General features: G+C 47.3%; 1 protein-coding gene across 1 annotated transcript in view; it reads right to left on the bottom strand.

Moving 5' to 3' along the window:
- DGAT1 (diacylglycerol O-acyltransferase 1) overlaps positions 1–25,316 on the bottom strand; it is a 218,784-nt gene that overhangs the window by 73,031 nt on the left and 120,437 nt on the right. The window contains exons 5-9 of the mRNA XM_086966508.1: positions 21,279–21,331; positions 11,026–11,131; positions 9,106–9,234; positions 7,014–7,088; positions 5,518–5,621 (exon numbers count right to left, since the gene is read on the bottom strand). Coding sequence (XP_086822634.1) covers positions 5,518–5,621; positions 7,014–7,088; positions 9,106–9,234; positions 11,026–11,131; positions 21,279–21,331 — 467 coding nt within the window. The remainder of the gene's footprint in view (positions 1–5,517; positions 5,622–7,013; positions 7,089–9,105; positions 9,235–11,025; positions 11,132–21,278; positions 21,332–25,316) is intronic.

Below are 25,316 nucleotides of genomic sequence, written 5' to 3'. Positions count from 1 at the left end.
TGAGGTCCAGGATCGGCCTGAGTGATCCGTCCTTTTTGGGGATCAGAAAATACAGGGAGTAAACCCCCGTTCCCCGTTCTTGCAGTGGAACGAGCTCGATCGCCCCTTTTTGCAGCATGACCAGTACTTCCTGCTGCAACAAGGTCAAGTGCTCGTCGGACATAGCACGGCTTCTTGGCGGTATGTCTGGTGGAATTGACGTAAGTTCTAAACAGTAACCGTACTGGATAAGAGACCTCACCCACCTGTCCGTGGTGATGGACCTCCACGCCGGCAGGAACTGCTGGAGTCTCCCCCCGACAGGTGTCGTGTGATCGGGGGGAAGTGACAAGACGTCACTGCTTGTTGGAGGTGGTGGACCTGGAGGCATTGTTTCCACGTCCCCTGCCTTTGATATTATTGCCCCTGTAGCCACCCCTGCCCTTGTTGTTGTTATACGAGGACTGGGTGTTACCCTTGTAGTATTGCGTAGACTGGGACGCCTGGCCTCTTGAGGTGCCTCTTGAATTGGAGCGGCGAAAGGATCCGCCCCGAAACTGCTGACTCTGCAGAGCCCCCATAGATTTTGCAGTTTCGGTATCTTTTTTCATCTTTTCTAGGGAGGCATCCACCTCAGGGCCGAAGAGATGGTCAGGATTCACTGTTTGACCCAATATCGTGGTTTGTATGTCGGGTTTGAACCCAGAAATGCGAAGCCAGGCATGGCGTCTGAGTAACACACTTGTATTGATAGCCCTGGAGGCAGTGTCTGCTACATCTAGGGCACACTTGAGGATGCATTTGTAATAAGTTTACCCTCCTGAATGAGCATCTCCCCCGCCTCCTTGTAGTGGTCAGGCAAGTGTTGCAGGATGGCCTCTAGTGTGTCATAATGGGCCCTATCATAACGTGCGAGCAGGGCCTGAGTGTTAGAGATCCTCCAGATGTTTGCTGCCTGTGCAGCAATGCGTTTGCCTGATGCCTCAAAGATTTTGGACTCTTTGTCTGGGGGAGGAGCATCACCAGTAGTCTGCGAATTCGCCCTCTTTCTGGCGTTGGACACCACCAGGGAGTCCAGTGGCAAGTGTCCCTTAATATATGTGGGATCCGTAGGTGCCGCTTTATACTTCCTGTCGATGCGAGGATTGACCACCCGCGCCCGGGTGGGCTCCTTGAACACTTCCTGTGCATGCTTCAGCACGCCTTTAAGCATCGGGAGTGTCTTGACTTGTTTTTCGGCTACCGAGAAGGTGTCGACCAAGAAGTCCGCATCCACGGGGTCCGAGTGCAGCTCGACGTCGTGGTTCGCTGCAGCTCTCTCAATCAATGCATTGAATGCCGCCGAGTCCTCTGTCGGGGACGTCTTGGCGGCGAAAAGTTGAGCGTCCTGGCCCGATTGCGGGTCGTCCGTGTCGCCTCCCGCTGTCCAGGGCACATGCTCCTCGTCCGGATCCGAGTACGCAGGATAGGTGTACTCGGCCTCTTCCTCGTCCACATCAGGCACGGGGGAATGGGCTGGCGAGTGTTCCAAGACTTGTGGAGACAGAGGTTCCATCAGAGCCGCAGAGTCCCTTTTGCTCTTGAGTGGAATCCTAAAAGGTTCCAAAGCCGGCTCCGACGTAATCTTCCTTTTGAGGAGCGACAATTTTCCGGTGTTGGCGTCGATGGTCACCTCTCGACGTTCCTCCACCGCAAGCGGTTGGAGCCGAAGCTTCGACACCACCAGGGCAGCTTTCGGCGTCAATAGTTCCTGAGAGTGTCCGCTCTGCTTAGGCGCGAAGGCCTTCGGTGCCGACTTGGGAGGAAGGGTAAAACGAATGGGCGCTTGGTCCTTGGCAGGTTTCGGCGTGGGCCTAGGCATTACAGTGTCCTGGCTGGGAACCACAGTGTACTGCTGGATCCGTCTCAGGGATTCTCCCACCTTCTTTGTAAGGGATGCCGAGGGCTGGACCGTCTCGAGCGACTCCTCGTCTCCGAGAGCCCGGTCGCCGGTAGACTTCTTCTTCGGCGCCGACGCCCCAGGGCCTGGCACACCGTCGGCGTGACGCTTTTTCGAAGCCGACTTCGGGTCCGCGACCCCTTTCGGTGCCGACGCAGCCGCGTCGGATGCCTTCACCTTCGGCGCCGACCCCGAGGGCTTCGGGTCGGCCATTTTGGCGCGGCTCTTGTGGTCGGCCATCTTGGCGTGGCTCTTCAAGTCGGCCATTTTGGGTTTCGTGGAAGTTGACGCCTCCAGAACCTTCTTCACCAGCGCCACTTTTGGTTTCGTTTTCGCATCCGAGGGTGCGAGACCAGGTGGCTTCACTTTCGTTTTCTTGTTTGAAATGTCCGTGACCGGGCCCGCAGGCGGGGACGTAGGACTTATAGTCAGATCCTGGGTAAGGCCCGAAGGCGATCCCTCGACCTGGGCCGTATGACGGGGGGTAACCCCGGAGTCTGGTTGGGGATGCTCTTCCTCTGAGCTATCTCCCATAGTGGCACAAATCAGTTCGTCGTCTCCTACCTCACCGGAGACTTCGTCGTAGGCCTCCTCATCCGCGTCGTAGGTCTCTTCCTCGGACGCGGGGCCAGAGTCCGACTCTTGTACGTCGTCCTCTTCCTCGACCGATTCCTGAAAAATGTCATCAGGTGGGGGCGCCGAAGCCGACAACTGTGCCTGGAGTCGATTAGCCCGGCGAATCTTCAAAGTTTTCTTACTCCTAAACTTTGAACACGCCATGCAGGTGTCCTCACGGTGATCCGGTGACAAGCATGTGTTGCACACGGGGTGCACGTCGAGGTGCGAATATTTCGAGTGACACAGCGGACACTTCTTGAACGGAGTCCGCTCCATATCACAGGTCGTAGTGTAGGCCCGTCCGCGTCGAAGCACGTGGAAGGGTAATAGAAGATTGGAGCTGAGAGTCAGTAAGAAACCCGAACGCAACTATACCGGCGCCCAGCCTAAAGACCTTTTGGTCTTAAGTAAATCGAACAACTATCGGTTCCGAAGGAGGGAACCGAAAACACATCCGAACCCTATGGCGGAAAAAAACAATCTGGGGATGGAGGCGATGCCCATGCGCACTGTAGTCCAGGGGAGGAGCCACCTATCTCGTGATACTTCGAAGACTCTTCCAGGACAACAATGTGCAATCATCCGGACCCAACACTAGGTGGCGGACTATGCACAGATATGAATTCAGCAGCCCACATGCCTCGAACTCACCTTCCGCCTCCTCACCCACGCACACAAAGCCCTACACGACCAAGGCCCGAGCTACCTCAACAGCCGAGTCAACTTCTACGCTCCCAAACGCCACCTCCGATCAGCCAACCACGCCCTCGCCGCCGTCCCCCGCATCCGAAGAACGACTACAGGAGGAAGGTCCTTCTCCCACCTGGCCGCCAAGACCTGGAACTCCCTCCCGACCGACCTGCGCCTGACCCAAGACCACCTCTCCTTCAGGAAGAAGCTGAAGACCTGGCTGTTCGAGCAGTAGCGGCTCCCCCCCGCCCCCAGCGCCTTGAGACCCCACGGGTATGTAGCGCGCTTTATAAGTGTCACTGATTGATTGATTGAGGACTGCTTATAGACTGTTTAAATTACAACCACTGTCGATAGTAAGTACTATTGACCCTGATAACACCCTAATATATGTTTAAAGTCACAGTTTGGTAGGACTGGGCCAGACCAATGTATATGTTTCTATAAGTGTAGTCAGGACCATACAAGGGTTAGTTGAATAGCCTTGGCGGAAAACCCTGCTTCATTTTTTCGTATGAAACGATCCAGAGCGCCGCCTCAAATTGACAGGCGAAAGTATGATCTAAACATTACTGACATCTCCATCCTGAGGCGTGGGGTCTATAGCGTGACAGCTCGGTCTACACTTCATGCCCTTGGACGAACGCGGATTGGCTGTTCCGTTCTATGTGTCAGGAGCTCAAGGCTGACAAAACTGATGCCGAACTCCTAAAGGAAGTTTGAGAAAAAATGCGCTTGAGATGAGTAGCAACCAAATCGAAGGCAGGCAGATTTCGCTTCATTTATATCCAGTATCGTTGTTGTCCTGAGCGGCACCCTCGGGGCAACAGAAGCCGCTGCCATTGCTAAATAAAACAATGCAAACAATAGTTTAAAATATGGCGCGCTGAAGGATCTTAAATACAGCCTTTAACCCCTTAATCCTCGCTAATTGTACAAAACACCCACTGTAACGCAAGAGTCGAAGAGCGTTCTGACGTACCTTGCCTCGTAGTTTTTGCAGATGCGTAAGAAGTAGACAGAGGACTAACGCTTCCCCAGGGTAGGGTAACGGGGCGGCCATTTCAGAAGAGAGCGTTTCCGGTCGAGAGGAATGGCAGCTTCTCGGATGGCCACCATACCCTGAAGATTTGCCGTTTGATGGAGAAAGTAAACACAAATTGAGACAGAACACTTTATTGGTCTAAATGGAGGGAGTCTCCCTTCCAATTAGAAAGCCTGCTTGTGCGTGAGCTTGAGGTCCTTTCTAAGCAAGTCTGGTGAAGATATAAAACACTTTATTGCATTTCGGGTTACGTTATTAAGTGGAGAGGTCATTGAGTCGGTACTTGTTTTTCTAGCCTCTCCAGTGCATGTTTTGTTTGCTTCTTTACTTTTGTAGCAGGTAGTAAGATCTGATAATGTACCCCGAAGGACGGCAATAAGAGACTATACAAAAATGCAAATTCAAACAAATCGCCAGCAAAACGTGTGCTCAAAGTCCTGAAACGCAAATAGATTTTCTGCTTGTGACAGGCCAGCTGTTTCTGTAATTCTTACACTATTACGTGATTATGCATGGAGTAAAAGTTTTGAACGCGACATGGCAGGCAGGGGAGGGGGCGGAGCGGGGGTGTGGGAGGAGTGCGGGAACAGACGGGGAGGAGAGTAGTAGGAGGAGGAGAGTAGAGGAGGCACGGCCTAGCAGCCGTGCAATCAAGAAGTGAGGGGGTGGAGCTGGGGGAGGCTGTGTGAGAGAGTAGGCAAGGCAGGCGGCTGGGGGCATGTGCACGCGCATTTAAGCTCAATGCGCATGCGCATTGAGCTTAAATTTCTCGTGCACTGCAAGGAATCGCCACGATTTCTTGCAAGTTGGGGATAAAGAGTGGATAAGCCACCATAGACTCGCAAGCTCGATGCGCATGCGCATCGACAGGCGAGACCTAAAAAACGTAAGCCTGTGCCTTTTTCACCAGCACAGTATCTTTCATCCTTCCAGTTAAACAAGGGTAACTTTCAAGGAAAAAAGTGTGCAAACATACAGTTATTCCACAGATTGAAAGACATTCCTTTAAAGCGAACATACTTAAATTGAAATAGAACTGTGAAAAATAAAGACATTGGCGAAAGATCCCACACCTACAGCGAAGAACTGGATAGCCCCTTAAAGGGGGCATCTCTGTGCACAAAGCCGCACATGGAAACCCCTTCTCATTCTCACCCACAGAAACAAGCTTTTCTGACCCTTAGCCAAACACCACCGAATTTATTGTTACTGGTTAGAGTTTTCTTGAACCAAGGCAATATCTTACCATTTCAAAGAGTCTCCGGAGCAGAAATCTTTTACGGATCCTGGGAGAACGAGGAAAATTCAGCTCATAACACAGCGTTGGTGCACATACAAAGTAATACAAGTCTGAAATAAATGAAGGGAATATCACTCAAAAGGCAGATGATAATCCCAGGCATGATCATATAAATGGGTCAGGCACACAGCACATTGCACTATGGAATAAGGAAATGTGTGTGTGGGTTGCGGGGCCCTTGGTCTAGGGTGTGATGAAAATATAAAGGAGATGGGGGCAATAAATCAATCAGTGAGACAGTCACACACACAGACACACCCACACCCACACCACCCTCAGTAAAAGGGAATTGGTGTGCTAATAAGGAATGACAGGCCACCAGAGCACAGTGTGATAAAAATGTATGTTTGGTGGAGGGACCATAGTACGGTTCCATCTATCACATGCAACACAGTGTCGGCCAAAACAAGTCCACTGAGGTACTACAGAGCAGTTGTTTTGCAATGAAGACATTTCATATGCGTCTGTATGTTCAACAAGTTACTTGCTGCATTTAACACGCTATTTCTTCAGAGTTATGCGCATTCTTTAATCTCCTGCATACAGTAAGATAATTCACATTTACTAAGTGACAAATGCATATGCATAACAGAGTCATGGTCTGACAAGGTAACTGCTCTGTGTTTAGCAAACAACTCCACTACCTAGAGATGCTGGGGTTGGACAGGCAGCAAACTCAAAGAATCCTGGTCATGGAAGCCCCCAGAATCTGGAACTGTGCTCTTCTGGAGCTCTGACAAGTCCAAAACTACAACTCCAGAAAACCAGGAAGAATTCAAGGCACCATTAAGCAAGCCTAGGTGGCATTCTGGCTCATATGTGCACATTGTGGATTATTATAACACCCATTCTCGCTCCTTCTGCACAATGATCTATGTATTGCTGATTTCAATTCTTTCGATTGCTTCTCTAGGTACACAGCATGTGAGCCTTGTGGTCTGAGACATACTTGCTTCAAACACTGGTCACAATAGACCATTTGTGAACCTCTCCAGCCTAGGAATGATGTTTGGAATGTAAGTATTGCTGTAATAGGGCAGAATGGCCACCGGCTTCTGGCTGAATATACTGATGCACAAGAGCTGTATCCCAGGACGTCCACAATCTTCTACTGAATGGTTCATCTCATGCGATTCTCCCCTTTCATGTGGATGAGACTGGGACAAGCATCGCGCCATCAGCTTCGATATAATCTTGGAACAGAACTAAGCACATTGGATATTCGGATGCACATAAGCTAACTTTCTCAGTCGTGCATCCTTTCGCAGAAACTATCTATCATCTACCCAGTTTTTCCCACCGACAAATGACAAAACCTTCCGCCACTTTTGTCTAAAGAATGCCCACAGCCATGCTGGATCAGACCCAGGAATTGCACAGCACGGATACCAGTAGTGACCTCGAAGGTGCTCAACAAGTATGGAAAATAAATAAATAAATACCTTTATATGTCAAATTTCCAGGATACGACACCTCCTTGGAGGCAGTGTCTGCATTCGTTTTTTTCGGGGTGGGAACTAGAACAGAAAGAATAGAGCGTTATTCATGAGACAATTATAATCATCTCTATCACTAATAAATGAACATAAAAAATAACCATTGTTATTTTTGGTAGCACTACTCCTTTGGGCCATATCTTGTCAGTTTGTTATCCAATTGCTCATCTTACAAGGGCCTCCATTGCAAGGAAGTCTGAGGACTGCTCCAGGGCTCCATGGGACAGCCTGACTTGACCCCAGTTTGCAAGAGAAGATTCCTGGACACACTGCAAGCCATACTCCACACCTCACACCGGTCCAGGTGCTCACACCACCACATGGACACTTCATGGTCTATGAAGAACCGTCCTTTCTTAAACCTCAAAAGGATCGCTTTCTAGAACACTGGGGGTTATGGTTCGGAATCCCACAGATTCACTCATGTTTACATCTTCTGGACTTGCCCCTGCTCGGATCTGTAGTCAGTCCCTACCTTCAGATCCCACTACAGCCCTCACTCTCCAGGAGGAACTCTACTTCTCAACACCTGCCTAGCTGTGTGTTCCTGGCTCTGTCCCCACTTCAGTGCTCTGCTCTGGTTTATTTTCCACAGAGTTTGCAATATATCACTTAAGAGACCTGGTCCATGGTTATTCTGTGTTGTACTTACCCCTTGCTGTTCCCTTGGTATATGGCATACGTGTTTCCTTCCTACTTTTATCTGCGCTGGTGGAAAGTTTCCTTACTAGCGGGATTACCAGAAGGACATTCAAAAGGTAAGGAATGTTAGGTTAGTAGAATTGTGAAGCACTCTAATACCTATAAAGGAATTTAAAGGAAGGTGCAGCCATGAGAATGTAAGAGGCAACATTGGGCCTATCAATCATGCCTGTAGCCTCCTGCAGTAATCAATATTTAGAGTAAACATGTTGATTCTCCAAGCAGATGCGCTGTTACCAAAATGCAAGGTCTGGTACCCACTCTGGGTTCTACATGATGTTGTCCGGGTGCCACAAATCCAAGATCTGCTCTTTGTGCTTTGATCCTACCAGGATCCAGTAACATGCATCCGTCAGTTCTGTCCCTGTTGGGAAGTCACCCTCCTTCAGCACCAGGACGGCGTCCTACAATGTTATCATCTTGAACATGGCGGCATGGACATGACATATCAAAGGCCAAGGTACAGAACTAATCAGAAGGGCCCACAGTTCACTGGATTGAGAAATGTGCATCTGTTGGGTTCTGAGAAATCAGGGCTTCTCAGGACTGGGGGCACTTGCGTGAGGGCACCTGAAATTATAATTGCATTTATGTAGCACTTACTACCCCTGATGAAGCATGAAAGCGCTTTTTCAGCGAGTAGCACGCTACAGTGGCATGCTACAGTGGAACCTAAAAAGGATTAGTGGCAAATTAGTATAGGCAGATCTGAAATGAATTTCAGTGTCGACATGTCATTCTGTTATTTGGATAAAAAAAAGATAGTGGATGGAAGAGGGAAGGGTTTGCATTTATATGGCCTGCAGGACATACTGCACCTGCTCAAGGCACGGCGCCACACCGTGGTGGTGCAGGCGCTCTGCCTCAATCACGCTACCCTCCAGGCCAAGAAGGGGGCTCTGGATGAGTGGTGCAACCACATGCTCTTTCCCCAGTACCTCTTCAGACAAGTTCAGTGTCTGCTTCTCGTATGGTTCTGGTGAATAACGAGTAGCAGGGCAGTCTGTTTTCAAGGAGTGCAAGGGGGTCCATTAGCAGTGAGATGCTCCATCTGCACTGGAAAAGGCTCTATAATTAACTGGGCTCTTTAACCCTTCATAGCCTGCTAGAAAACAAAGGCAGGCAGCCCGGGACTTGATTTTGCATTTGACAAGTCTGCCAAGTGGCAATGTGGCATAGGACACTATATCAAAATAACATTCAAAAAGGAAAAAAGAGAAAAAAAGAGTTAAAGGATAAAGAGATGTGAGACATAATAATAGGCGTAAACTGAGCTGGTCAGATGGGTACATTTCTGAATACCACCACTGATATTCATTCCAACATGGCTCCTTACCTGAGAGGGAGCGGGTGAGAGTCTTGCTCTTCGCGTTTCTTTTCTCTCTGCACCACCTGTTCACATCCTTGTAAGAGAACAGCTTCAGGAAGAGCATGGTATAAATGCCAAGTGTAAATATTGCACCCACTGAGAGGAAAAAAACAAATACAACAATGTAGATTAGGTGCTAATGAAGCAATAGAATAAAGGTCCTTTTTTATACAGGGCAAGTACCATGAGATAAATGTCATTATGCAAGCCATTCAGCGTGGTATAAAGGGTGACATTCCAAAGGGGAAACGGCTCGAGTGAGTACAGCTCCTCGAGTGGAAGTCTGAGGTTTCTATGTGCTATAGCCACATCAATGTCTACCTTATTTTTAGTCGAACACCCTCTGCGTTCACATTTTTGGTGCCCATGAAAATCCTCTGTAGCAGATGCCCTGGCACAGCTACAAATTAGCATTGATGTTTGAGAGGGCAATCCCTCCTACTCCTGGACTGTACACCTCCTTCAAGCCACCCTCGGAAAGCCATCAGTACTCCTTTCACTCTAGAGGAATGATCATGCAGTCTAGGAAGATGGAATATGGCTTTACAGCACACCATCGCCTGGCAGCAAGGGCCTCAGTCAATGAATGACCGCTTGAGTCAAGTAAATAAAGGCACTAACAAAGCTGCCATCTTCTACAGAGCTGGCACACATACACTGAGGAGACACTGGTCACACACCCAGTGGGTGATTGGCAGCTCAGTGGCACAGGGCTGGGTACATAATGGGGGCATGATTAGACTTTCAGCTAGCACCAAGTACCACTTTACATTCTGAGAAGGTTAAGCCTGCACTTAAAATGGTAAAAAGACAAAACGACAAGCCCTAAAATGCAAACTTCGACAGGATAAAGAAAAAACTGCAGGTATCACATGGCGCGAGCCACCAGCAAGCTTTGCACGTGATCGGACGGTCAATGTACTTCTATTTTGTCCGATTTTTTGGTGTCCCACATTTGAGAGGCAAAAGCTTCTCCTAAGTGAAATTTTACAGAGTAATTCATATAGTACATCCTGAAAGGGAAAGCCACTAACCTGCACCCCTGCGTCTCCTTCAAGGAAATGGTCTTTAAAATCAAACACTGTACGGTACACCTGGGAGCAGGTTCTCCAATCAACAACAAAAAAAAGACAATCTAAGAACCATCTCATGGCAATAGGAACCCAGTTTTTTTTTTTATTCTTTAGGGAGAAAGCAGATAGGTTGGGGTCCCGATTAGCAGGATCCCAGTCAGACGAGTCAAAAACAGCTTCGCACCACGCAAAAAGTAGGGGTAACCATGCAGAAAGATCCTACCTTCCTACACCTACACTTTGGACTACCCAGGGCAAAGGCTTACGAAATTTCAGGTGATTGGATTCTTTATGATGCAGCAAGTTTGCAAAATGACAAAATTGGGGCATGGTTCAGGAGATCAGTGCAAGCTGCATTGGTTGCAATCATGCAGCAAACCAGATCTAAGGTCCTGTGAATTATTCACCGATCCTTTCACAATAGAAGGGATATTTCTTTTCCCAAGAACATACTTTGGTGCCATTCAGACAGTCATGGTCTAACTTCCTTACGCCCCTTGTTAAACAGGCTTGCTGTAGGGTATGACATTCTGGTTTCCTTAGGCTGAAGTTCTGGAATGAACTCCCCCTGGAATGATCAACCACCGAATACCCCTAATCCCTGTAGATTCATCTCTTCTTTTGAGACCACCGCTCTTTCCAATGATGCTTCGGTCCATCGCAGCAGTTTCGATCTACTGCAACATAAACCTTATAAGCACGTGGGTTTACAAGCTCCCATCAACAACAAAAATGAACACATACTTTACTTTTCCAACTTTGCCAACAACTGTAAAACCAAGAAGCGGCTTCCAGTCAAGATCCAGAGCTTTACCTGGAGTGATGGAGCGAACCATGAAGACAACGAGCACGGGTATGCACAGGATGCTCAAGAGGTTCACAGTATGGAGGAACAGCCCAAAGCGCTCCGAGAAGGTCCCCTGCAAGGAGACGAGAAAAGTATTAACCGCGGAAAAGTAAAGTGGTCACTGAAATCAAGAAGTCCTTAAACCTGTCTCGCTGCACAATATAACTGGGATTACAATACAGTCTGTTGCAAATGCTAGGTTGCCTTCTAGGTAAATTTAACTGTAACATTCTTAGGGGATGCACATGCACTGCTGGGCAGCGAAGTGGTAGGTAAACATAACTTTAGAGTCTGCTCTTTACAGGATTCGGGCAGCTAGCGTCTCTGCAATACTGCGCAACCTAGTATACACAATTGCTAGGCTGGACAACCATTTGTGTTGAATCACTTTTTTTGTTTTATAAAAGATTATGAAAAAAGTTTAAGCATCAAAAGATACACCACAACATTTACAGAAATTCACAAATACATTCAATAGACCAAAAAAGACAAATCAAGTCATGTATTGAAAACAAAACAATTGTGACAAACAATTAACATAGACAACTATACAATGCCACAAATTAATCAATCATTGAGGCACCAATCCTGAATATAAACTGAACAAGTGGACTAACGGAATGAAATAGCCTACTTGTTACAACCTACACAAGATACACAGTAAATTTATCACACAGTGCTGTAAATAGGAATAACACAGGAACTAAGCAACAATGTAAAAATGTGTGAATTATATTCCTATTACGCCCTAGTTATTTGGTATCTTGGAGGTACAAGACGTCGACGCGTTACGAACCCAATCACAATTAACGGGTTCTCCTCAGGACATGGACTGGGGGGTCATTGTCACTGAAATAATTAGAAAACGATATCAATGGAGGGCTAGCTAACATGTACTCTTCGCTAGGACTCAGACACTCTAAAAACGTAAAGGTACCTTCTTTGCGGGGGTCAGATCACTCCCTGTAAATTGTGATTGGGTTCCTGTGTTATTCCTATTTATTTATTTATTTATTTATTTTAAAGTTTTGTAGAGCGCGTAGTCACCACAAGGGTATCCCAGCGCTAAAACCTTGTTACTCATGAGGGGGGGCGGATCGGTAAGAAACCGGATTTAGGGAAAGAGGAGAGTTTTGAGAGTTTTTCTGAACCGGAGTAGATCAGGCTCTGTTCTGAGGTTCAGAGGGAGTGCATTCCACTTGAGACCGGTGTTTACCGAGAAGCGGCGGCCCCTATGCGGGCCTTTTTCACCATGGGGATTGTGATCAGGTTCCCATGCTCTGAGCGGAGCGCTCTCGTGGGTTTGTAGGGGGTGATACAATTGTTTAGTATGGGGGGACCGGTGTTATGTAGAGCCTTGTGGGCCAGACAGAGGGCCTTGAAAGTGACCCTTTCCTTAATCGGGAGCCAGTGTAGTTTCCTAAGAGCAGGTTTGGCCGATGATCTGGCCGGGGTGCTTGTTAGGAGTCGGGCGGCGGCGTTTTGAGCCTTTTGCAGAGTTTGAAAGGTGGATTCCGGGGCGCCCAGATAGATGGCGTTACTGTAATCCAGCCTAGATAGAATTAAGCCCTGGATCAGCATGAGGCGCGACTGGAAGGGTAGAAGAGGGAGTACTTTCCTGCAAGATTTAAGTAACCCGAAGCAGGTTCCAGGCGGCTTTCTTGCCTGTGTCCGGAAAGTAAGGTCGGTCTCCAGCCACACACCGAGACTCTTGACCTCCTTCTTGGGAGTGGGAGGTTCGCCCATGCAGGCGGGCCAGAAGTTGGAAGGGATGTTAGTAGTTTTTTGTCCAAGGACCAGGATCTCTGTCTTGGAGCCATTGAGCTTCAAGGCAGAGTCGCTCATCCACTGGTGTACACTGGAAAGACAGTCGTGGAGGTTGGAGGGCTCGAGCTTAGGGTGGGAGAGTGTGACCACCAGTTGTGTGTCGTCGGCGTAGCTGACGATAGTGACTCCGAAGGGTGAAACAAGTTCCTCCGGTGGGGCCATATAAACGTTGAACAACGTAGGGCTCAGGGAAGAGCCCTGTGGCACACCGCACTGGAGGGGGATGGACGAGGAGCGGCTTTCGCCTTCCCATACTTGATAAGAGCGTCGGGAAAGAAAGGACGAGAGCCACTTCAGGGCTTTGCCCTTAACCCCAACAGTCCCGAGGCGGTGGATTAGAACCTGGTGGCTGACCGTATCAAAGGCCGCACTAAGGTCTAGGAGGGCCACTGATCCTCCTGAGTCGATGATTTCCCTGGTTCTTTCCACTGCCACAAGGAGTGCAGTGTCTGTGCCTTGGCCAGGTCTGAAGCCAGTCTGCGAGTCGTTGAGAGGATGGTTTGACTCGAGGTATTGTGACAGCTTTTTGTTAGCTAACTTTTCGGCAACTTTGCCTATCCAGGGGAGAAGTAAAATGGGTCTGTAGTTGGAGAGGTCTGTAGGGTCAAGCGCCGGTTTCTTGAGAAGCGCTTTGACCACGGCTTCCTTCCAGTTGGAAGGGACCACTCCTTGTTCCAGTGAAATATTAATCAGGGCTGTCAGTTGAGGGACTATAGTCTGCACGATACTTTTTGCGAAACGTATGGGGACCGGGTCGCTAGGGGCTCCGCTCTTGGTTGAGGTAAGTGTGACTCTTACTTCTTCTTCTGAGACCGGGCCAAGCGACTCTAGAAAGGGTTTGTCTACGGGGGGCGTCTGCTCCTTGGCTCTTTCTAAGATGTTGGAGTTGGCAGGTGGGAGGGAGGAAAGAATTTTTTTTATTTTTTCATCGAAGAAGGAGGCCAACATGGCGCATTTTTCCTCGGCTTCTTTGGGGTCCATAGGTTTCTGGGGGGGGGGGGCAGGAACACGGAGGAGTTCTTTAAAAATGGAGAAGGTCTCCTTAGATGAGCAGACAGTTTTTTATCTTTTCCTCAAAGTAGATCCTTTTGGCGTCATGTAAAGCTTGTTTATAGGCTTTCATGGAGTATTGATAGACGCTTTTCTCTTCTGCTGATTTGTTTTTTCTCCATGAACGTTCTGTCTTTTTGCAATGTTTTTTGAGGGAGGCGAGGGCGGGTGTGTACCAGGGGGAGGGACTAATTCTTTTCATGTGTTTTAGCGAGCTAGTCAGTGGAATGGAGCTATCTAGGGGTTGAACTAGCCAATCCATGAATTCTCTGTCCGCGGTGTTAGGGTCCGTGGACAGGGGGGGGATGGTGTTGCGTAGTTTGTCTTCCCATTCCTCTGGAACTAATTTATGCCATCGTCTGGTATGTACCCTGGTTTTATGTGAAGGCCCTGGTGATGTGCCGAGTGACCAGTGCATAGGTATCAGCATGTGGTCTGTCCAAGGCAGGGGGGTGGGGTCCTGGGCGTACAGGTTCGCAATGTTAGAGAAGATGGGGTCTAGGAGTTGACCCTTCTCGTGGGTGGCTTTAGGATTTTGCAGGAGGAGGTCAGCTGTGGTGAGATCTGCAAGCAGGTTTGCTGCGGTATTATTCGTGGGGTCCAAAAAGTGGATATTAAAGTCCCCTAAGAGGAGAAAATTGGAGACCGAGATGGATTTGAGTAAGATGTGGTCCATCAGAGTGCTGGCAAAATCCCCTAGGGATCCTGGGGGTCGGTACACAAGTAATCCGGAAAGGTAAGTGGAAGGAGAGATCTGGATTGTGAAGTAGCAGTTCTCACAATCTTTAACAGATCCAGTCTCAATTCTGCATTTGAGGTGATCTTTGAAGAGTATGGCTAGGCCGCCACCTCTACCGATTGGCCTATTTAGGCAACATATTTGGTAGCCGGGGGGAGTTGCATTGGCCACATCAAAGTCGTTGTGCGGGGTCAGCCAAGTTTCTGTCAAGAATAGCAGATCTAGCAGCGAGTCCTGGACAAGAATGTTACAGCACCGTGTGATAAATTTACTGTGTATCTTGTATAGGTTGTAACAAGTAGGCTATTATTTCATTCTATTAGTCCACTTGTTCAGTTTATATTCAGGATTGGTGCCTCAATGATTGATTAATTTGTGGCTTTGTATAGTTGTCTATGTTAATTGTTTGTCACAATTGTTTTGTTTTCAATACATGACTTGATTTGTCTTTTTTGGTCTATTGAATGTATTTGTGAATTTCTGTAAATGTTGTGGTGTATCTTTTGATGCTTAAAAACTTTTTTCATAATCTTTTATAAAACAAAAAAAGTGATTCAACACAAATGGTTGTCCAGCCTAGCAATTGTGTATACTAGGTTGCGCATTATTGCAGAGACGCTAGCTGCCCGGCTCCTGTTTTGTTTATTTCATAAAAGTGGTCCAGGCCGGACAGTGACAGGACCCAAGCCTTCCCCAGTTTCCCCTTTACAGGATTCAGCATACTAAAAGCTTCTGCTAAGAGGGGGTAATCCATTAAATAGTTTACAAGTGGATGTTAATATAAACAGGTGATCCAGGCCTTAACTTTTAAAAACAGCCTCTGACTGACTCTGAAGGACAGAGAATTGTACTAGTAGCATCTTCCTAATCTGCAGAACACTAGTAGTCCTCTTTCCCATCCACAAGTGAAGGACCAGTCAGATGATGGTACTAGAAGCATCTTCCGCCATCTGCAGGCTAAAGCCCAGCAAATAGTCGTGCATGTATCTACCAACTTCCTATTTGCAAGAGAAGGGACAGGCTGATGATGTTACTAGTAGCATCTTCTCAATAAGTAGACGACGGACAAGGTAGATAGTTGTATTACTTGCATCTTTCCCACCTGCAGGTGAAGGGTCAGGCAGATAATCTTACAACTAGCATCTTCCAAATCTACAGATAAAAGTACTGGAAAGGTTATAATAGCCGTTTTGTTAATTTCTAGTTTCAAATCTTTATTGAATACCACCAAGATGGAAACGCATGCAGCATTTCTGTCAGCAGAACTTTAAAGAAATTCTTGTGATCAATTTTGGCACTTGGTGAGGTAATATTTTGTATTACTTTGCCAGAAATAACATTTCAATTATAAATGTCTTCCAAAATCAACACTGAATGTACATAGAGCTATGTGGGGGCTCAATGGCTAGCATGAAATAAATTGTGCCGGGTGTGTGAGATAGTATTGATAAAGACATGCACCTATCTAGGATAATTCGATTTCTAAAGTTACTTACGCACACTGGCCTGAAAGCACAAGTTAGTACTTGTGTAACAATATATCTGAGAGATTAGTTAGCGATAGATTCCTTACCACAGAATATCCCCAGGCGTCAGACTGGATCCGGAAAGTTTTTCGTCACCAGTACCCTTGCGCATCGGAAGGTGGCGTTGTGCGGCTCCGCCTCAGTAGTTGGCATCGTATGCGCCAAGATGACATCACAAAGACTATTTAGGCACTCCCTATGAGCGCTAACATCAGTTCTGTACACTACTTTCCACGTCAAGAACGCAGAGCCATGCAAGAAACTGACCACTGGTGGCATGAAACTAGGGCCCTGAAAGGGATGACCTTAACCGTAAAAATCAGTTTGCAGAAAGGGGAGGATGGGTGGGGCGGTAAGGAATCTATCATAACTAATGTCTCGTTACACAAGTAGTAACTTGTGTATCTGAAAGAGGTACGTTAATGATTGATTCCTTACCTTAGAATAAATACCCCAGCAATACCAACCCTGGTGGTGTGTCTGCGAACAAGATCACACCAGAAAGTCACGGAGAATCGAGCGACCAAAGAAGCCGTCTCTCCGGACTGGACTGTCAAGGCATTATTCCTTGCTAAACGTGTGGAGAGGCCCGCGTAGCTGCCTGACAAATGTCCTGCAAGGGAACGCCGCGTCCCAAGGCAGTAGTGGCTGCGGTCGCCCTGGTAGAATGGGCACGAAGCCCAACAGGAGGCTCCTTCTTAGCCAACGAGTAACCTGCTTTGATGCACAGAACGACTCACCGAGAGATGGTTCGATTGTGCATGGCCCGACCTTTTTTGGAATCTACGTAGCCGACAAAAAGGTGGTTATCCACCGGGAACTGTTGTGTGCGCTTCAGATAGAACGAGAGCGCACGTTCTGGGTCCAGACGGGGAGCGTCTCTTCTTCTTTCAAAGGATGCGGAAAGAAGGTGGGCAAAGTGATGGTCTGCCCGATGTGTAAGGGCGTGATGACCTTTGGCAGAAAAGAAGGACAGGTCCTTAAAACCACCTTGTCCGGATGAACAGAAAGGAAAGGGGGCCTAGAAGAAAGAGCTCACTGGACTGGAGCTCGCTCACTTGTCTGGCAGAGGTGATAGCTACCAGGAAAGCCGTCTTGAGAGTGAGAAGACGTAAGGGACAGTTATGAAGGGGCTCAAAGGGAGCGCACATCAGATATGTCAAGACAAGATTCAAGTCCCATTGAGGCATTATGAAAGGCAAGGGAGGAAATGTGCGTGTAATGCCTTTGATGAAGCAATTAACAACCGGGGAATTAAAAAGAGAAGGCTGATCTGGAAGCTGTAGAAAGGCAGAGATGGCCGAAAAATAACCTATTATAGTGCCCAGATAGTTGCTGGGCCAAAGAGAGAAGGAACAGAAGGACCTCGGAAAAAGGGGCAAAAAGGGGATCCACAGCCTTTGCTGTGCACCATGCCACAAATTTGTTCCACCTGCAGGTGTATACTGTTTTAGAGGAGGGACACCTGGCTGCCAGAATGACATCACAGACTTCGGGAGGAAGGTCGAAAGCTGCCAACTGTCGCCGCTCAATCTCAACGCATGGAGGTGGAGGCTGGACAGGTTCGGGTGGAGGACGGTCCCCTGCTGCTGCGACAGAAGATCCTCCCGAAGAGGCAGTTGGATCGATCGCCATGCTGAGTAGCTCGGGATACCAGTATCTTCGTGCCCAATCCGGAGCCATAAGGATGACTTGGGCCCGGTCGCGCCAAATCTTCAACACTCTGAGCAGAAGAGGGATAGGCAGAAAGGCATACAACAGACCACAACTCCACTTGCGACGAAAAGCGTTGCCGAGCGAGTGCCGTCTTGGAAATTCCAACGCGCAGAACTGATGACATTGCGCGTTCTCTTCACTGGCGAATAGATCTAACCAAAGCTCTCCCCACTGCAGAAAGAGACCTTGCACCAAGTCAGAGTTCAGACGCCATTCGTGATCCAACCTGCACCTGCGGCTAAGTTCATCCACCCTGGTATTAAGAGAATCTGCCATGTGTTGAACCACCAAGATGTTCCACCTTGATGTTCCAGCCATGTCCAGAGGCGTAGAGCCTCTTGACATAGGGTCCACGATCCCACCCGGCCCTGTTGGTTGCAATACCACATGGTGGTGGTGTTGTCCGGGAACACCTGCACTACACTTCCCTGGACAGAGGGAAGGAATGCTTTCAGTGCAAGTCGGATCGCCCAAAACTCCAAAAGGTTGATATGGAGCTGGGACTCTGCCGGAGACCAGAGGCCTCTGAGCTTCGCCTCTCCCAAGTGGCCGCCCCATCCCAGGAGGGACGCAGTCACCACTGTGTGCTCTGGTTGGGGAAGTGAGATGGATCCGCTATGGACCCAATCGCGATTCGTGAGCACCGCTGCAATGGTCGTGCAGTGCCTTCTGAGATCTGGACATGATCGGACAGGTTGCTCTGATGCTGTGCCCAATGGAACGGTACAAAAGGGGGTCCGACCATCACCACCCCATTTTGTGCCCAATGAAACTTCAGGTCCCTCTCCAGAGCCTGCAAATACCATCTGGCATGTTGCATTAGCAGGATGCAGGAGGCCATCAGGCCTAGGAGCTGGAGGGTCACCCTGACTGAAACCCAGGATAGAGGCTGAAAGATCATAATCATAGCCTGAATATCTCAGACTCGCTGCTCGGGAGGATAAACTCGAAACCGAGTTGAATCCAGAACTGCTCCGATGAAGGGGAGCTTCTGAGAGGGACTCGGGTGTGACTTCGGCACGTTGACGGAGAACCCAACAAATGCAAGAAATCGGCCGCAGTCTGGAGGTGGGAAACTACTGCCTGGGGCGAGCCCCCCTTCAACAGCCAGTCATCGAGATAGGGGAAGACTGAAACCCCAGATCTGCACAGGTGGGCTGCGACCACCGCCATCACTTTCGTGAACACCCGAGGGGCACTGGTAAGGCCGCACAACGCCACCTTCTGACGCAAAGGGGTACTGCAGACGAACAACTTTCCAGATCCAGTCGGATGCCTGGGGTTATTCGAAGGTAAGGAATCTATCACTAACGCGTCTCTTACAGATTCTACATATTTACATCAGAGTGGGGAAGAATCCACGTGCACCCTTCGAGTTGTAAAAGTTGGTCATTCAGAGTCTAGCTCCCAGATGAAGTTGGCATGATTTTGGACTCTGAATTACTCAGTTTCACCAGGTTTGTCAATGAGTCTTATATCCTGTGGGTCAAGAGGGCTGTCCTGTGTGCCTTCTATTCAGAGCTAAGGTCCAGACAAAGGAACTCCCTGCATTTAACCCATCATCTGAGCTACAGCACAGTGAATTTGTTACCAGTTGCCTGTCCATGTTCCTCAACGAATAATCAATGCTGCTCCTCCAATCTCCTACCCAACTCCCTTTGATGGTTTATACCCAGTCTACTCCCAAATACTCCCATTGGTCACCTAAGTTGTCTGTTCCTGAAGTGACTTGTTTCAGAGGAAGCTATTCCTAACCGTACCCACTGATGATGTTCCTTTAGCATTAGTCAGCCCTCAGACTGAGTGGTGCTGGACGCGGCACACATGCAAACTCCCTCCACCACTGGGCTAGGATTATCTCCCACTGTAGCATGGGCAATAGAAGAGGTCATGGATCTGACAACGGCGACCCCGGGCTGGCATCACTGCTGCCAAAGTCCAGTAGAATGCGCCACTAGGAGTTTGTCAAGTAAGAAGCAAAAGGGAGCCAAGGAGGTATGAAGAGAAGGAAATCATGTGGGAAGAACAATCTTATGAAAAGGAAATCTCATCAGAACCAGAAGGACAGGACGGAGGCCCTTCAGGACTACTTTGCTCCAAGGAAAAAGTTTGTTCTGAAGTCCGCAGGGTTAGCAGCTTTCTAATCTTCCTTTCTAACACTGTACGCACCAGAGCAGTTGCAATGTAGTACTGAGTTGTGCAATATATGCTTTTACAAAAAATTCAGGAAATATTTTGAGATCTATGCCAGGTCTCGGATAGAGGCTAATCCTCAGAGTTTGCCACTGGAATTAGGGCAAAAGTCAAGCTTTTGTCTGCAAGAGGACAATTGGCTGGCGCCAATGATGTAGTTGATCATATAAATCATATCGGCGCAAATGGAGCCGCTGGCTTGGTTTGCTTCAATGGGGCTCTCGTTTAACTTATCAAACTAAATCCCTGGCACCAGTCTAGGATCTCTACTGGTGCCAGGGCTGGGCCTGGCCAAAAAGATGCTCCCTTAGAGCAGTACCCAGTCTTACTCCATGAACACCCGTAGACGCAGAGTGCTGTGGAGCGAATATCCTCAAACGCATTCCTTTTCTCCGCAAGTCATTACGACTTACAGTGGGGGTGGGGGGGGGGATAGCTGGATGTTGGAATAGTTTAATTTACTATTCCAACTTCAGTCTGTGCAACAGTAGGGAAGGTGTTGGATTTACATTCCAGCACCTTCTGACCCCTCCACAAGTCGTTATGACTTGCGGGTAATGGTATGCGTGGTTACAACACAGTCGTTGTAATGACCGTGTTGTAATAGCCTGTGGGGAAAAGGATAAACAATGTTTACATTGTGGTGCATCATGGTATGCAGTTACTACTGTGTACAGGGTCGACACCTGTGTTTCATGGCCTGCATTTTTACGCCCATGTTGTAACCAAATAAGGGAAAACAAATTTGTTATTTTCACTCTTCAAATCTTAAGCTAAAACAGTAAACACATTAGAAAATTATTTTCTAAGTATTTGAGAGTTGTCAAAATTATTTCCAGATGGTTATCTAAGCAAACATAGGCATAACACCTTGATACAAAAGAATACTGAAAATCTTTTTTGCATTGTAAAGTCACAAAATTTAAACAAAGTTAATTTTATTTTCTTTTAGAAAGTTAACGCCTTATCTGCGGCCGTTATTTCGGCGCAGTGTTGGGCGTTCCGAAGAGTGGGCGGGCCGTGTCAGCCTTTCAACGTTCGCAGCACCAGCCAGGTAGTGCTCCGAACGTTCAGCAGCCGACGGCAGCAGCTATGAGGTTAACAACCCTAGCTAATGAAGATCGGCCAACACATTTACTTTAACACTATTACACCTGAAGTTAGCTTACCGTTGCCAGTTTCCTTTCTAAGTGCAGAGAAGCTACAATAAAGACATTAGACACTGGAGGAAAAAAAAAGAAATTAAATCAGAAATAGGCAGGCTGATGTCAATAGCATTTCACAGTACATGAAAATAGGGCATCCAGAAACCCTACATAACTGCCATGTCAAAATTAAGAGACCCTCGGCTAGGTCAATGCTTCAAGAACTCACCACACCCACTTTAATGACAATGTACACACTAAAACATTTAATTAATCCTAGAAACTGTCATCCTCCCATAGAACGTGTTAAAACGAGCATTGTAAAGCCTCCCTCTCGCACTCCAACAGTCCTGCGTGAGGACAGGTGAGCAGCTATTTTGTTTTAGCTGACAAATTGCATTTCCCTTCTTCCATGTTGAAAAGTTGTTTACTTGTAATTAACGCTCTTCCTTGTGGCTAAGTAACCCTTATAATCAGTTTCACGTGCAACAGGATCTGATAATCCATAAAAATACAATAGAATTTAAAACAAAGATTGACAAAGCCAACAAGTCTTGCCAATGCAAGAGCTATTGGCATGGTCGAGGTCTTTTAGCAAGTTTACCACAGAGCGGCTGAAAGTTAGAAAACAAAGCGATATGATGCAGTTAGCGCTGGCCACGTCAAGGCTTTTTTTTTTTGACTGGCAGGTGGGGTAGGGCAAGCTACAACACGGAAGGGGGTGGGGTGAATAAGGCATATATGCAGTGCCCTGGGTAGAGCACAAGGTGGGCTTTTAAAGATTATTGCTGGGAAGGGTGGGAAGCAGGGGTGTGGGCAGGGGGTGTCGAAGGCAGAAGTTAAAGCTGGAAAGGGCAGCAGGGACAAGAAGCGGGGGGGGAGAAATCCGTAGGGGCAGGTGGGGAAGCAAATGGACGAGAGCCAGCTAAACATGGAGCTGGGAGGGGAGAAGCACATGGAGGAAAAGAGAAGGGGGAGGCACATGAAGGTACACTCTTGGGAAAGGGGCAAAAGCACAAACACTAATAAAGAGCAACACATGTGCATCACGTGAAATACACACGAGAGCGGGACAGGGGTGCCTGTACACACATGCATTCATATGGAGTGCTGCCACTAAAAGAAAAGAGTATCTCTGAAAGAGCGAGCAGTGGAAGGACACTGGGCATGGGCGCAGTACTTGGACCATGCTCTAAAGGATGGACAAACAATGAGGAAGTGAAGCAGGCACACACTGACCAAAGAGAAGCAAGGACGCAAGTCTCAGGCGAGCCTTAAAATGGAAAAAGGCAATTGCCATAAAAATAAACATGAAAAGGAGCCATAAAATAGGGGGACCTAAAGTACCTGCTGTCAGTACAAGGGAATTCAGAAGATTCAAGACAGGCCCTCTTACCAAGGACAACACACAGCAATATGGCTGTTCCGACAAGCCAAAATGAGCAAATCCTCTGAACAGCTACAGGCTTCAAAGGTGCAAATGAAAGTGGCTGAAACGCAATATCAACAATGAATGTGGACATGAATTAAACACAATCTGTTGTATTGACAGTGTCTGAGGAGTTTTGTTAGCTAAGAAAAAAAGGTAACGACCAGGAGGACAGATTGAGAAGAGATAACATCAGAATACAAAACATGTCTGAAGCCACGGGAAGAGAGGAGACATTTGAGAATGTTCGACATGTCCATCAAAGTGGAAATGAAAAGGTGGCAAGCATTAGGAGCACACAATAGAGGCTCCATGCAGGTCAGATATGGGAGCATACCAAAGAGCCGCTTTGTCAAAAACGTCTCCCTCGTCCATAAAGGAGAAGTAACTATGGGAAGCCAGACATTGATATGCAATAGAATGTCAAGGCTGTTGAATACAACTGTACCAAGATCTGTCTCAGGTAATGCTGAAAAGAGGGCATTGCACTAGGTGACAAGGGAACAGATCTAGACGACGTAGCTACAGGTGGGCCTTTCCATTTGCATTGGAGTTTCAGCTGAAGGGAAAGACTCATGTCCTCAGGCACCCCGAGGAGGGGAAGCCATACATGAGATATCTTAGAGGGATTAAAGGAGCTGTCAGCGGACATTCAGTGCCAACTCATTTAGCAGCAGATGGGAACGAGACTGCAGAGGTTGGAAGCAAGGCAGAGGCAGCTCACCTGCTAGATACATCATGAAATCAGGTCGCCGCTCACTCAGCAGCAGAAGGTCAATCTATATACACACAACGTATAGCTCACTCTAATGCAAGACTATAGTTTAGAGGACAGTCAATTTACATGCATCTGAAGTTGGTGGGGGAGGTAGGAGAGGGGAGTGGGAACACCCTTAGGTGCTTCTAATTCCCAACTATGGGTTTCTGCATATACTAGGATTCAGTTATAGTTATTGATTGGGCTACAAGGAGGGAGGACTAGGAGGTAAATGGATACTAGACCCAAGATTACCTACAGGATCTGTCGTTGGAAACAATGGGGCAGGGGATAAACTTTGTCAGGCATTACTCTAGGGACTTATGGTACAACTGCTTACTAGGCAAACGTTTGATGACATCAGTCAGGTCCATTACCTGATTGGAAATGCTGCACGCAAATATTGTCGATTTAAGCCTTGGACATGGAAAAAATATTTGATTGGAACGAGTGGTCCTTTCTGAGGAATGCACTGGACAAATCTGGACTAATTCAGAGAAGTCAAGATAAGGGCATGTTACAAATGGCCAAGGGTTTGAATAATATGAATAGTGAATGGAGATAGAACTGCTTAATTTGATTTTTCAAGGGTGTCAGGGCTTGGATGCTTCCGGTCCATACTGTTTTGGTGGGCGAATATTTGGCTCAATAAATAGGTCAACAAGAATACACCCCGTAAGTAATCTGTGAGATAGACTAAAGTATACGAAAAAGTAATGGATACGGCCAAAGTGACTACAAGCGGGTGAGATCTATTCAAGCATTCCATCCATCATTTTGTTTTTTGATACAATCAGAAAGATAGAGCACAAAAAACAACTCTTTGAAGCGGACACTATGAACATTTAAGGACCCAATTTAGTCTATCCCAAGAATACAGGAATGGTCTCAGGCTTGAAGATAGCCCTTGCAAATAAATCGAGGGTGATGGATTGGAGAAGCCACTTGGGAGAGGTTCGAGGCTGGATCACCCTTTAAATAGACAAAGGGATCAATATAATTTATTATAGTCTTTAAGGAGAACAACCCAGAACATTTTAAAGAAATAAGGAGAAACCTTAAAATAAGGGAAACTGTGTATATCACGACTGTCTAGTATTGTGGTAATAAAAATGAACTTCTTTCTAAGATAATGGTATCTGTTCCAGGCAATTCCAACTGAGATTACCAGACAAGATTTAACAAAAATGAAGTCTGCTTGTAACACATTCATATGAAATGGGGGAAAAACTCCAATTATCTCATAAAACCTCTTATAAAAAGCCAAGGAGAGGGACGGACTCAGCAAGTAGTATTTATACGGCCGCTCAACTTCGGATAGTGTTTGAACGGTTGCTACAAGTCATTGTAAAGCACATGGATGAGATAGGATGGACAGTCTGATCTGGGATAGATTTTGGTACCCAAACATCACAGACCCAGGTTTGCCTAGGTCTGACATAACAAGAACACTGAAGGATATATGGAATGAGGCATCCAGATAAGAAGGGATTGCAATACTTAATGGGTTCAGTGTAAATTCTCTGAAATGGAAGACAGGGATAGTAGGATGTTAGAAGACCTTTTCAGTAAAGGCAAGACAGTTTGAGAATTGTAAGAAAACCTATGGCATAGACAATCCAGAAAGTCTCATTTTAAAATGCACCCCTAGGGACAAACGATAGATTCGAAAATTGGGATTGAGGTAACTCGTGCCTTTTTGAGAAATTGTTTGGTGGTCACACCAGTATTTGAAGGTACATTGGAAGGAATTATTGAACCATCCAAACGGAGAGCCATTGGGCCTACTCCCCTGTTCTATGAAAGGACTTATGACAAATAGATGGATATTAGCAACTCGCATGTCATTAGCAGCTACCCAGGAAATAGCAGTAAA

This window comes from Lissotriton vulgaris, chromosome 4_1, assembly GCF_964263255.1.
Source record: "Lissotriton vulgaris chromosome 4_1, aLisVul1.2, whole genome shotgun sequence".
NCBI lineage: Eukaryota > Metazoa > Chordata > Amphibia > Caudata > Salamandridae > Lissotriton > Lissotriton vulgaris.
The sequence above is the reverse complement of the archived record's forward strand: the minus strand, read 5'-3'. Positions and strand labels throughout refer to the sequence as shown.